Below are 13,997 nucleotides of genomic sequence, written 5' to 3'. Positions count from 1 at the left end.
TATAAATATTTACGCACTGAGCCATCACTAGGCGGCTCTATACAAAGTGTACTGAGCCGCTCCAATCGGCTTAGTACCTTGTGATCATTGTGATAGCTAATCATAGTGGTCACAATGTAAATGTTTACATGGTAGATCCCTTCACAACAAGGAAAGAAATCTATGAATGGGAAATGAATGGGCCTGCGAGAGGAGCTGTTCCTTTATTCATTTTTACCAAGATCATTTTTTGTAACCCTTTTTCCTGCTCCACATCTGATCAACATGTCTCTGTATGTGTACTGTACATGATCCCTTCACTTCCCTTATCGTGCGCATTTGCACATTAACTCCTTCATCTCCATCCTGTCATTGTATGGGGCCTGATCCTTAACCCCTTCACCTTCTCCTACCTCTGTGTATGACCCGCACAATAATGTATTGGTCCAACATTACAAAGCTTCATTTTTACCCCCTTAATAAAAAATAAATAAAAAAAGAAGATCAAACTGGGGTGTCTATCGCTTATAAAGAGGTGGGCTGGAGGTTGAACTTGTATGGCCCTGAAATGTTTATTTTAACAAAAGTAAAAAGGAGACAAGTTTTTTTTTCTGAAATGTTCGTCTTTTTTCCTTTATATGCTAAGTAAATGTAAAAAAAAAAAAAAAAAAAAAACTCAGCTGTTCTTAAAGCGGGGTTCCACCCGTGATTTTTTTTTTTAAAAGTCAGCAGCTACAAACACTGTAGCTGCTGACTTTTTATAAAGGACACTTACCTGTCTAGGCACCCGCGATGTCGCCCATCCCTCGATCCTGGCAGCTCCCGGCGCCGCCATCCTCACTGAGGGAAACAGGCATTGGAGCCTTGCGGCTTCACTGCCCATTTCCTACTGCGCATGCGCGAGTCTCGCAGCGCTTTGTGAATGGGCGGCTGCTTTCTGGGATACACACAGTTCCCAGAAGGCAGCGCGCCCCATTGCCCAGAAGACAACGCAAGGAGGGCGAGGAAAAATACCTGCTTAGGTATGGGAAGAGGCAGATTAGGAAGATCCGCATAGCAACCGCCGTTTCTGGTAAGTAAAACATATATTTTTTTCTAGGATTTTGATGTATTTTTTTTTTTTTTTTTTTTAGGGTGGACCTCCACCTTAAATACCACCAAAAGATAGCTCTATAGGGGAGATTTGCTAAAACTGGAGCACTCAAAATCTGCTGCAGCTGTGCATGGTAGCCAATCAGCTTCTGACTTCAGCTTGTTCAATTAAGCTTTGACAATGAAACCTGAAAGCCAATTAGTTTATATGCAGAGCTGCACCAGATTTCGTAAATAACCCCCCATGTGTCTCAGAAAATGGTATAAAATGAATATGGGTACAGGGTTGCATTACGAGTAATTGTCAGTCAAGCTATCACAGCACTGAAAACTGTAAATTGGTCTGGTAATAAAAGAGGTATGTATTACAGGCTGGTACACTAGTGGTGAAAGAGGAAGTAAAGTCCAATGTATTATTTGTACCTATAGTGAAGCCTATAATCAGGCTTATAATAAGGCGCATGCGCTCTGAAGCAATGGCCACCCATGCCGTTCCTTCAGAATCCTGTGCTGTGAATGATGGTTCCCCTGTTCATGCGTCGGAGTGACGTCATCGCGGCTTTCAGCCAGTCACACAGCCGGAGTCAGCAGAACCGGAAGGAAGACAAGTGAAGCTGGGTAATGCACATTATGCCTTTACATTGAAGGCCCGGGGATAAAAAAAAAGAAAAGTGGTTTACAACCGCTTTAGAGGTTGAGCTCAGACGTTTGGAGGAAGAAAAATGCTGATTGTGACCCCAAGAACACCATCCCTACAGTCAAGCACGGAGGTGGAAACATTATGATTTGGGGCCATTTCTCTGCTAAAGGTACAGACCAACTTTGCCACATTGAGGGGCCAATGGATGGGGCCATGTATTGTGAAATCTTGGAGGAGAACCTTCTTCCCTCAGCCAGAACACTGCAGATGGGTTATAAATGGATCTTCCAGCAAGACAATGACCCAAAACATACCTCCAAGGCTACAAAAGGAGTGACTCAAGAAGAAGCACATTATAATCACAGAGTGGCCTAGCCAGTCTCCAGACCTTAATCCTATAGAAAATTTATGGGAGAGAGCCGAGCGAAGCAACAGCCAAGAAACTTTAAGGATTTAGAGAAGATCAGGAAAAAAAAAAAAAAAAAAAAAGAGTGGACCAAAATCCCTCCTAAGATGTGTCAACTGGTCACAAACTACAAGAAACTTACCTCTGTGCTTGCCAACAAGGGTTTCTCCACCAAGTACCAAGTCATGTTTTGCTTGAGGATCAAATACTTATTTTACTCACTAGACTGCATCTCAAATTTATTACATTTGTATCATGTGTTTTTCCTGGATTTCTGATGGATATTCTGTCTCTATCAATACACCTATGATAAAAATTATAGACCCTTTATTTTTTTCTAACCGGGCAAACTTACAAAATCTGCATGGGATCAAAAAAGTATTTTCCCAGCTGTATGTGAACCCAGCCTTAAAGTAAATTCTGCAAGAACATCTTAAAGTGAAATTCCAGCCAAGAATCAAAATATGCCCTTGTTCAGTATGTGTAATAAATAAAAATTAATTGCTGATTGTCCATATTAGAAACAACAGTTTCATCTAGATACTGTGGCCCTCTAGCTGTTGCCGAACTACAAGTCCCATCATGCCCCTGCCTTTGAGAACCATGCTTGTAATTGTCAGCCTTACAATGCCTCATAGGACCTGTAGTTTGGCAAAAGCTGGAGAGTCACAGTTTGATTTCTTGACAATCAGCAATCCCCTGAGCTGCACAGAAACAAGGTTGTTGGTTAATGTAGCTGATCACATGCACTTCCCGAAACTGTTGTCGGTATCTGTGTATAGTCTTTCCAGCTCAGCCTGCCTAAGCCCCACCTCTGCCACACTTAGCTCCTCCTCTATCCTGCCTCAGTCCCACCAGGCCCTTGTCCAGTCCAGCTCCGCACCCATGTGTGAGGTCATTAGGTCACATTTAAAAGCGGAGCTCCACCCTAAAGTGGAACTTCCGCTCATCGGATTCCTCTCCCCTCCGGTGCCACAATTGGCACCCTTCTTTGGAACAGGATACCTGCCTTTGACAGGTATCTTTTCCCACTTCCGGGAGTCCGGCTGCGGCCGTGACGTCACCGCGGGGCTCCCTCCTCCTCCCTTGGCCTCCGGGCTAATAGGAGAGAGGAGCAGGCCTCGCGCATGCGCAGTAGGGTTCCCGGCGTGAAGCCGAAAGGCTACACTGCTGGGTTCCCTTACCTGCAATGGCGGCGGCAGCACCCGGCAGCTAATGGAAACATCAGCTGCGGTGCCGACATCGAGGGACAGCAGGACAGGTAAGTGTCCATTTATTAAAAGCCAGAAGCTGCAGTATGTGTAGCTGCTGGCTTTTATTTTATTTTTTTCCCGGTTCTCCGCTTTAAACACACCCAGCGACTTGAAGAGAGATTGAAGCTTTGTGGTCACGTGACAGGTGCAGGTTCAAGGCAAATAAGATAGAACATTTTTTTTGTATTATTTTAAACAGAACACTGTACTAATATTGGGGTTCATGATAGAAGAAAGATTTTTGAGGACAACATTTTCTTCCCCTTTAAATTATGGTGTCACCATTGTACCTTCCCCTTGATAAGAACCATGCCACTTTGTGAAAATTGTACTCCCAGCATATAGCTTTAGCACAGTACAAAACACTCACCCCTCTTCCACATTGCAGGATTCCACACAGTCATTCCCACGAAGCAAGCCACTACAGTTGACACACTGAGACGGTCCAAATCCCCAGCACTCAGCATTACCACACAGCTGGAAGCACACATGTCCCTCTTTTTCTATGAGATAAAGAAAATACTTGGGTTGCCAAAACCACTAAAAGACCACGATGTCTAAAAGAAAAGTACTACTTTATTCAGCGTCGACTTACCACACTCATTCTGTGGTTTATTCGTGGTCTTCAATATAGCTTGTCTAGAATTCCTAAATATTTTTGTCCACGGGACAGTGTCCAGATAGCAAAGATTGGGGTTGGCCTCTAGCAGCACCAATCCACTGCTGATCTCCGTTAAGGACCGCAAGCCAAGAGATGACATGGAAAGATTGCGGACAACCATCGAATACGCCCCACTACGAAGAAATACAACAGATATTGCATTAATCAGTACCACATTTTTTGATACAGAAAGTAATCTAGATGTAACAGATGTGCTGTCTGCATCCAAGGAGAGAAGCATAAGGAAGACCCGTTTGTGCCTCTCTCCTTGAATGCATAGATCTCTCAATGTACACAGCATGTAGTCAATTACCCCAAAATTTGTACTTATTTCATGCAGCTTATTGAACATTCTCTCAAATTAATAACATTCAGCTGCCATTCATCACCGACATGCCAAGGTGGGTGCGAAGGCAGACGTTAAAACCCACAAATGAGTGTGCAGAGAAACGTTTGGCATCTCCATTTTTTTGGTGACCCATATATAAAAACCGGGGAACGCCACTCAAAGCACAGCAAAATGCCCCCGTTGCAGTCCAAAGCCCAGATGTGGTGCCAACATTCAAACAAGCTCACCCAGGCTAGCTGAAACAGATCGGGAGACAGAAGGTAGAAGCGCCACACACTAAAACCCAGCCACTACATAGAACGATGTGGATACGGTTTCAGCCTGAACTCCTCTATATGGTATAGCCAGGATGTATTCAAGCTGAAGCCATATCTTTCTCTTTCTAAATAGTGGCTGAGTTTCAGTGTACAGCGTTTCTACCTTCTGTCTTCCAACTCATATTTTTGATGTCTCAATATCAGGGTGTTTCACACACTGGGAAAAGTTTATTATGATTGTTTAGTGGGCAAGTGAATGATTGATATGCAATTTCCCCATTTCATATTCCTTGTTAAGGTTGGCCTCACAAATATCCAATAAAGCCTCCCATATCCTGGTTATTCTAGTTACCTTGGATGACTCCTCTTACAGGAATGTGAACTACCTATATGGAGAAGCCAGACCCCTCTCCTTCAGGAATTTGTCATTTTCCTTAGAAGGTCATTTTGCTCTGAGGGTGGGCTTGACCATGTCCTACACACAAGACCTATATACCCTAGCTAGAACTTGTAGGTGTAGTCTCCTCTCCAGAGTGGCATCATGCAAGCATTTGGTCTGATTGCATGGCCATGCCTTTATGGGGGGACTCCGTGGCGAAACAGCATCTTTAGTTGGGTATTCTTGTCATATTTTCTTTATTTTTATCTGTCATTATCTTTTAAAAAAATGTACACTTTAAGTATTTGTGTGATCTCTTTTTGCACATACTGGACACAACCCCAAAATACATGACAAAACAGTGATTTCTAATTTATGTGCCTAGCCTAGATGAGACAAAAAGCTGGTGAAAAAAACCCTGTGGGGGTGGTGGACTTTTAGGGAGGTTTACTACACTTCCTCCCTAACCTGACAGATCCTCCAAAAGGTTTTAAACTCCATCCTAAAATAAACCTTTTTGACATGGACTATCGTTGCATGGCTATTATGTGGACCCTCTCACTTCAATACCACTGTGTTTCCCCCGAAAATAAGCCAGTCTTATATTAATTCTGGCAACAAAAGACACAGAAGGGCTTATTTTCGGGGTAGGTCTTACCATGTAATCTGCTGTCTTCTCTGCCCCTCTCTCTCCCTGCCTGACAGGAATCCCCAGTGTGAGTTAAAATGCTTGTAAAATCCTATAATCCACTCTATTACAGTACTAACTAGTATATAACTAGTATGTGTTTCTGTAATATAATTGTGCCAAATACATTTGTTATAGCACCGCTCTGCGCTTCTGTGACCCGCTAGAGCTCTCTTCTCCGCATTTATATTACAGAAACACACACATTGTACATTAGATAATACTGTAAGAGTGGATTATAGGATTTCACAAGCATTTTAAACTAGGGCTAATTTTCAGGGTAGGGCTAATATTGCAGCCCTCCGGGAAAATAATGCTAGGTCTTATTTTCGGGGTAGGTCTTATTTTTGGGGAAACATGGTATGCAGATAAGTCATTATTTGAATACTTGTTCAGTGGCTCACAGTACTGAAGTACAAGGGTAAGCATGACTGCCAGCATTTGCAAAACGAAAAGTCAGAAATCGTATCCTCAATATTTTGCTTGGGTAAGATTCCCCTTAATAGTAAGTATAGGAAAAGATAATAACAAATACATTACTTTTAATAATTAAGGGTGTATGCAACATTGATGTATTACCTCACTATTCTTTCTATAATTACAGTATTGCGTACTTACTTATGTAGGAGCCGCCCACGGATTACACGCAAATTCTCAAATACACTGAGATTAGCCAGTTCTTCAGGCCATGAGTCAATGTATATATATCCTACAACATAGAGAAAGACAACCATACATACAGAATTATTATAAACTGAAACACAGGTGTGTAGATTTTCCCAAATTTTCTGTCCCTGTGAGAAGAAATAGGGGGGTGCAACTGTCACCTAGACAGGAAATGCCTACTTTTTGCTATAATAAATATCCCCAAAATATATATATACATATATATATATATATATATAAAAATTAAAAAAATGTTTTCTTCAGTTTAGGCCACTATGTATTTTTTATTTTATTTTTTTTACCCAAAATATGTAAATCAATAAGCGTCTATTCATTGGTTTGCGCAAAAAAAGTTATATCATCTACAAAATAGGGTATAGTTTTGTGGCATTTTCATAAAAAAAAAAATCTTTACTAGTAATGGTGGCGATCAGCGATTTTTATCGTGACAGCGACATTATGGCGGACACAACGGACACCTTTGACACCATTTTGGGACCATTGTAATTTATACAGCGATCAGTGGTATAAAAATGCACTGGTTACTGTGTAAACGACACTGGCAAGGAAGGCGTTAACCACTAGAGGCGTGAAAGGGGTTAAGTGTATCCTAGGGAATGATTCTAACTGTGTGGGGGCTGTGCTACCTGTGACACGACACTGATCGCTGCTCCCAATGACAGTGAGCAGAAGATCAGTGTTCTGTCACAAGGCAAAACAGGGAAATGCCTTGTTTACACAGGCATCCCCCCTGTTCTGCAGCTCCGTGACACGATTGCGGGACACCGGCGGGTGTCCACAGTGTCTCCCCGCAGGGATGTAGTCCCAAGGGAGGGGACGAGCATGCTGACTAACACCCAGCCAGAACGGCTCAGATGATGGGGGCAAGCTTACTAAGGAGGAGAGAAATTCAGACAAAGAAAAAAACATTTAGAAGGGAAAGTGAAGGAAAAGGAAGTGAACCAACAATGCACTAGCTTAACCACTTCATTACTGGGCACTTAAACCCCCTTCCTGCCCAGACCAATTTTCAGCTTTCAGCGCTGACGCATTTTGAATGACAATTGCGCGGTCATACAACACTGTACCCAAATTATATTTTTATAATTTTTTTCCCCACAAATAGAGATTTCTTTTGGTGGTATTTGATCACCTCTGCGGTTATTTTTTGCGCTATTAGACAAAAAAAGACAGAAAATTTTGAAAAAACACAATATTTTTTACTTTTTGTTATAATAATATCCCAATAAAAAAAAAAAAAAAAAACAATTTCTTTACTCAGTTTAGGCCGATACGTATTCTCCTACATATTTTTGTTTAAAAAAATATATCGCAATAAGCGTTCATTGATTGGTTTGCGCATTATAGGGGATTGATTTATGATTTTTTTTCTTATTTTTTACTAGTAATGGCGGCGATCTGTGATTTTTGTCAGGCCTGCGATATTGCGGCGGACATATCGGACACTTTTGACACTATTTTGGAACCATTCACATTTACACAGCGAACAGTGCTATAGTAATGCACCAATTACTGTATAAATGTGACTGGCAGAAAAAGGGGTTAACACTAGGGGGCGAGGAAAGGGTTAAATGTATTCCCTGGGAGTGATTCTTACTGTGGGGGGAGGGGACTGACTGGGGGAGGTGACCGATCTGTGTCCCTATGTACAAGGGCCACAGCATCGGTCTCCTCTCTCCCTGACAGGACGTGGAGCTCTGTGTTTACACACAGAGCTCCACGTTCCTGCTCTATCACTGCCAATCGCGGGTACCTGGCAGACATCGCGGCCGCCAGACCGGACACAGTTTTTCCCTGCTGCGCGCCCCCAGCAGCGTGCGCGGGGAATGCCAATAAAAAGACGTCCAGGGACGTCCACCTGGCAGTTGAGAGCAGCGCTGTGGACGTCTTTCGTCTACAGCACGGGTATCAAGTGGTTAAAGGATCCTATTTAGAAAATAAAAAAACAAACCTTTACAACCCCTTTAAGATAAAGTAATATATTCATATTTTTGGGGAAAAACAAGGCTTTTTGGGGATATAGTCTTGCAAAAATTATAATTTTTTTTATCTGTAGACAAAAAACTTCTAACAAAAATATGTTTTTTATATTTTTATTTTACCAGTATACACATTAAGCTTCATGCACACTGGACGTTATGAAAATGCCAGTAGAATTTCCGCTTTTTATTGAGTGATTTTTGCAGCCAGAAGATGATGATAACAGCCCACGTGGACATGGGCACATAGGATAACATGCTGGGGGGGTTACTGGCTGTAGAAAAAAAAAATGCCTGAAGCCAAAAACGGCAGCTGTAAAAAACATCCAGTGTACATAAGGCCTTAAAGGAACACTAAAGTTACATTTTTTTATTGTAAAATAACAAACATGTTATACTTACCACCACTATGCAGCTCATTTTGCACAGTGTCCCCGAACCCTGTCTTCTGGGGTCCCTCGGCGGCTGTCTCGGCTCCTCCTCGCAAGAGCTTTCCACCTTCATGCGAGCGAGCTCTAATGGTGGAAAGCTTTTGCGGGCGAGCTCCCGTGATACAGCGGCGGGCATAGCCGCCTACTGTATCACTCGCCCCCCCATGGGTTGTGATTTACAGCAGCGCCAGCCAATGGCTGCGCTGCTATCAATCTGTCCAGCCTAGCCAATCAACGGCCAGGCTGGAAACCGAAGAGGATCACGGGGACGTGCGCGGGACTTTCGAGGGGTGAGGAAAGTAAAATGGGGGTTCGGGGGGGGGATGCGGGGCGGTACCGTTGGATGTTTTTTAGGATATAGGATGCATTAAGGTGAAAAAAACATTTACCTTTACAACCCCTTTAAAGTAGTCTCAATCAACATTACCTATTTTTAATCCTTATGCTGCTAGCATTAGTACATACTGTAGATTGAAAGCTATATTATATTTATTTGTTTTAAGTTTTGTTTTTTACATTTCTTCAGTTGCTTCCTGGTTTCTGGCCTAGGCCAAAATGATGCCATACATCCCAGGAGTCTTCGTTGGCATTTCCATTGTCTTTCATCTGGACGAGGGTCTATCTTAGCTAAGAACACCCTGCCTGCATGCTTGACCTAAGGGCAGATGGATTCCAGGAAGTAAACGATACGTGAATCATCTGGAGAACCTCAGTTACGAGGAACGACTACAAACATTAAACGTATTCTCCCTGGAGAAGAGATTCTTGAGAGGAGATAGAATAGGGTTATACAAATATCTTAAGGGAGCTTAAGAAGACACAGGGCCACTTAATGAAATTGGAAGAGAATCGGTTCAACCTTAACGTGATTGTAATGGCACAAGGTTTTTTATCGGAATGCATTCTATGTATCCATATTAGGTACCTGTAATTTCTTCAAGAGTCTTGAATACTTCCAAATCCACCAACGAGAGTGGTGTTACGTTCTGTGCTGGATCCCTGGAAAATTGTTTAAAAAGAATGAGGCAATATACAGTATGACAGGAACATTAGCTCTATATCAGGCCACTGAAATGCCTTACAATCATTAATGGACCTACTTTATACTTAAATAAATAAAAAATATGTTTTTAAACCAATCCACTTTGAAGATAGGAGGCACTATAAATTCTCATCCCGTCTTAACCATTGCATTGGTCACACTATTTAATGTCAATCTCCTGGTATTGGGGGCATAGCCATGGATGCATTCCATAAAGCAATGCTTGGTGCCGGAGCCTGCAGGTCTTCGCCACATGGGATTAGAATGAAGGGAGGATGGATGAAGGGGGTGATGGACTTTGCTCCAACTTTCAGAAAGTCATACATAGCATAGGTAATTTGGAACGGGCAGCTAATAAAGGCTAACACTTTTGTTATGTTAAGGCACCTTAAAGTAGTTGTAAAGGCTGAGGTTTTTTACCTACATGCATTGTAGGCATGAAGAAGGTAATAAACTGTGTGCTGCTCCCCCCACAGCCCCCCCCCCCCAAATACTCGATCCAGCGATGTGTATGAGAGCCTTGGCCGACCCGGGACTCCCTCTCCTCATTGGAGAAGACCATTGGCTCCCACTACTGTCAATCACAGCCAGTGAACCAATGAGGCGAGAGTGTGGGGGCAGGGTCGAATCACGGCTCTGTGCGTCTTATGGACGCATGAAGCAGGGCTCGGGAGCGAGCACGCACCAGTACCCCCATAGAAACCGGCTTGCTATTGGGGGCATTGGTCAAGGGGAAGGAGCCAGGAGTGGCGGCAGGGGACCCCAGAAAAGGAGGATCGGGGCTGCTCTGTGCAAAACCACTTCACAGAGCAGGCAGATACGACCTTGTTAAACATAAACATTGTTATTTTTCTTTAAAAAAAGTCGAACCTTTAATAGCACTTTAAGGATGAACTTAACCCATTACAAGTCAGCAGCTACAAGAGCCGAGGCAACATTATCCTTACCCAAGTAAACAATAAGGTAGTAGGAAATGGGTACCAAAAAAAAAAAAAAAAGTAGTCACTCCCATCCCCGAAAGAAAATTTAAATAAATATCTTGAAACTTCTGAACAGGTGTGGGGGGAGGAAAGAAAAGCAACTTGAATTTTTGGGTGAAGGCTTGCGTTAAAGTGTCTTCTTTTGGCTATTTGTTTACATTTTTGTATAACTATAGGTACTTTAATTGGATGCCTGACTAATTATGTAAGCAAAATATACTAAGGCTTGCCATACATTATACAATTTCCTTGTACAATTTCCCTTTAAAACCTAAACATTTTTAATTTATACATTTATTTTCATAATGTATGGCTAGCTTAACTATTTGCTTACTGGGCACTTATACCCCCTTACTGACCAGGCCAATTTTCAGCTTTCAGCGCTGTCGCACTTCGAATGACAATTGTGCGGTCATGCAACACTGTACCCAATTGAAATTTCTATTAAAAAAAATGCACACAAATAGAGATTTATTTTGGTGGTATTTAATCACTACTGGGTTTTTTTTTTGTTTAGCAAAAAAATAAAAAATAAATTGTAAAATAATAATAATTTTGCAAACAGTTCATTTTTCTACTTCACTGATAGGCGGCACTAATCAGGAGGCACTGATGAGGTGCCACTAATTTGCAGCACTGATAGATGGCACTGGCGGGCACTGATTTGCAGCACTGTTGATCACTAAGGAGACCAATGTCCCTCTAACAAAAGCCAGTTATCGGTTTGCTTATTTTCTTCATGCCGACAGCGTGAAGAAAGAAATAAGCCAGAAACCAGCTTTTGTTTACCACGTGATTAGCTGTCAGCCAATGACAGCCAATCGCAGAAGTAAAGGTCCTTAATGATTGGCCCTATACCCTGCTCTGTGATCAGCCGAGTCCCAAGGACTCAGTGATCACAAAGCGTGCTGCCCGCATGCCCCCTGGGGTTGCGCAGGTGGCACAGGAATGAAAGGTCATACATGGACGCCCTTCTGGCAAAGGAAGCATGTGCTGTAGCCATCTTTCTGCTATAGCGTGAGTGCAAAGTGGTTAACGTGATGTTAAAGTCTTGTGGTTTTTTTTAACATAATAAAACGTGTTTTACTTACCTGCTCTGTGCAGTTGGTTTTGCACAGAGCAGCCCGCATCCTCCTCTGGTCAGGTCCCTTGCGCTCCTGGTCCCTCCCTCCTGCTTAGTGCCCCACACAGCAAGCAGCTTGCTATGGGGCACTCTAGCCGCTGCTCTGTGTCCATTCAGACAAGGAGCCGCGGCTTGGCCACGCCTCTCTATTCTCATTGACTCACTGACTTTGATTGATAGCAGTGGGAGCCAATTGCTCCCACTGTCGTCTCAGCCAATCAGGAGGGAAAGTCCCGGATGGCCAAGGCACTTGTGCACATTGCTGGATCGAGATGGGGCTCAGGCAAGTTTTAGGGGGGCTGCTACACACACATTTTATCTGAAAAAACCTTCTGCAACCACTTTAAGGCTGTGCAAAGATGGGTCCTTTTTTTAATCAGCCTGCAGGCTGATAAAAAAAAAAAAAGAAGAAGATGCCTTGATTCACAGAAGAGTGGTGGATGGAGGAATCCTCCCCACTGTATTCTGACAGCGGGTACTCATCCTCTGTCAGAATACACTGATCAGAGCTGCAGACGATTGGCTGCAGCTGACTGATCAATAAAATATTTCCAACAGCTCCTTTTGTCCTTGCTGAACCAGACAAATTTTGATCCATTTATGGGCAGCTAAACTAGTGTCAAAAAAATTAAGCACAAAAGAGGGGGTTGATGGTTTTATTCCACAGTATTTCTGGACATTAGTCACGTGTGTGTTGGAAATACTGCTGCTGTGCACTACCTTCATTATAAAAATTGTGTGCTTGATTACACTGGACCACTCAGAGCTGAATACTCGTTAGGAGTTGCACCAATCTGTAAAAAAAATGAGCCTCTACCACCAAATTTGCACCCAAGCGGGGCCTTTCTTGACTCACTGGTGGGATGGCATCTAAGTGTCAGAATGAGAAGACAGGCTGATGGCAGCTTGTTCAGTTTCTCTCAGCCAGTGATTACCTGCATTTAGGGGCAGAGGAATGTAGCTGGTTGCAGCTCTTAGCGGTCATTCCAGCCACAAGAACCTGCAGATTCTTGCCACTGGAATTCGCAGTGTGCGCTCATCATGCATGTCAATGAAGCCATAGTCTAAAAGAATTGCATTCATTTTCCAAGATCTTAAAATAAAAAGACTCACGCTCTGAAGGATTCAGGAAGGAATGCCAAGTTGCCAAAGATTTTGGTGCATCCTTGGAAATGCTGGATGTTGGTAGAATTGACAGCCCGTGTGGTCTTCAGAAAGTCCATTCCCAAACCATAACAAACTGAACAGAGACAGAGAGAGTGTTACAGATGTATACATTAATCTCTTAAAAGGTTAGTCCACCTAAACCAAACTTTTAGCTCAGTGAAAATGATACTCAGTGTACAAAGACTTCCTCCAGAAGATTTACCCCCCTTCATGACCAGGCAATTTTTTTGCGATACGGCACTGTGTTACTTTAACTGACATTTTCGCAGTCCTGCGACAATGTACCCAAAAAAAAATTGATGTCCTTTTTCCCCCACATCAGCTCTGCGTTTTTTATTCTTCTTTGCGCTATAAAACCTATCCAAAAAAAAAAAAATAATTAAATAAATCACATTTCTTCATAAAGGCCAATATGTATTTTGCTACATATTTTTGGTTAAAAAAATACCAATAAGTGTATAGCGATTGGTTTTCACAAATATTATAGCGTCTACAAATTGTAGGCGGCGATCAGCAACTTATAGCGGGACTCCGATATTGCGGCGGACATTCTGACACTTTTGACCCATGGCGACCAGTGACACTTATACAGCAATCGGTGCTAAAAAAAAAAAATGCACTGTCATGCCTCGACACACGACCGTTTTTTCCCGGCAGGGAAACTGCCGCGAATCGCGGCGAAAAAAAAAAAGAGAACATGTTCTTTATTTTCCTGCCAGGATTCCCGGAAGTCTTTTTCCTGGCAGTTTCCCTATGGTAAACACTGGGGTGGAGCATACACACGGCCGGGATTCCCGGCCAAAGCTCTCACCGCAAAACACTTCACAGCAAACACTCATTCAGAGATAAACTGAAAACTGAGTATGTTGGTCACAGCAGATCCA

At 42.7% G+C, this 13,997-nt stretch overlaps 1 protein-coding gene across 1 annotated transcript in view; it reads right to left on the bottom strand.

Annotated features, from left to right (window-relative positions):
- ERBB2 (erb-b2 receptor tyrosine kinase 2) overlaps positions 1 to 13,997 on the bottom strand; it is a 183,774-nt gene that overhangs the window by 52,143 nt on the left and 117,634 nt on the right. The window contains exons 9-13 of the mRNA XM_040330030.1: positions 13,060 to 13,186; positions 9,727 to 9,800; positions 6,323 to 6,413; positions 3,966 to 4,165; positions 3,741 to 3,873 (exon numbers count right to left, since the gene is read on the bottom strand). Of these exons, the coding sequence (XP_040185964.1) occupies positions 3,741 to 3,873; positions 3,966 to 4,165; positions 6,323 to 6,413; positions 9,727 to 9,800; positions 13,060 to 13,186 (625 nt within the window). The remainder of the gene's footprint in view (positions 1 to 3,740; positions 3,874 to 3,965; positions 4,166 to 6,322; positions 6,414 to 9,726; positions 9,801 to 13,059; positions 13,187 to 13,997) is intronic.

This window comes from Rana temporaria, chromosome 12 (assembly GCF_905171775.1).
Source record: "Rana temporaria chromosome 12, aRanTem1.1, whole genome shotgun sequence".
In the NCBI taxonomy this organism is placed as follows: Eukaryota; Metazoa; Chordata; class Amphibia; order Anura; family Ranidae; genus Rana; species Rana temporaria.
This window is presented reverse-complemented; position numbering and strand designations above follow the sequence as displayed.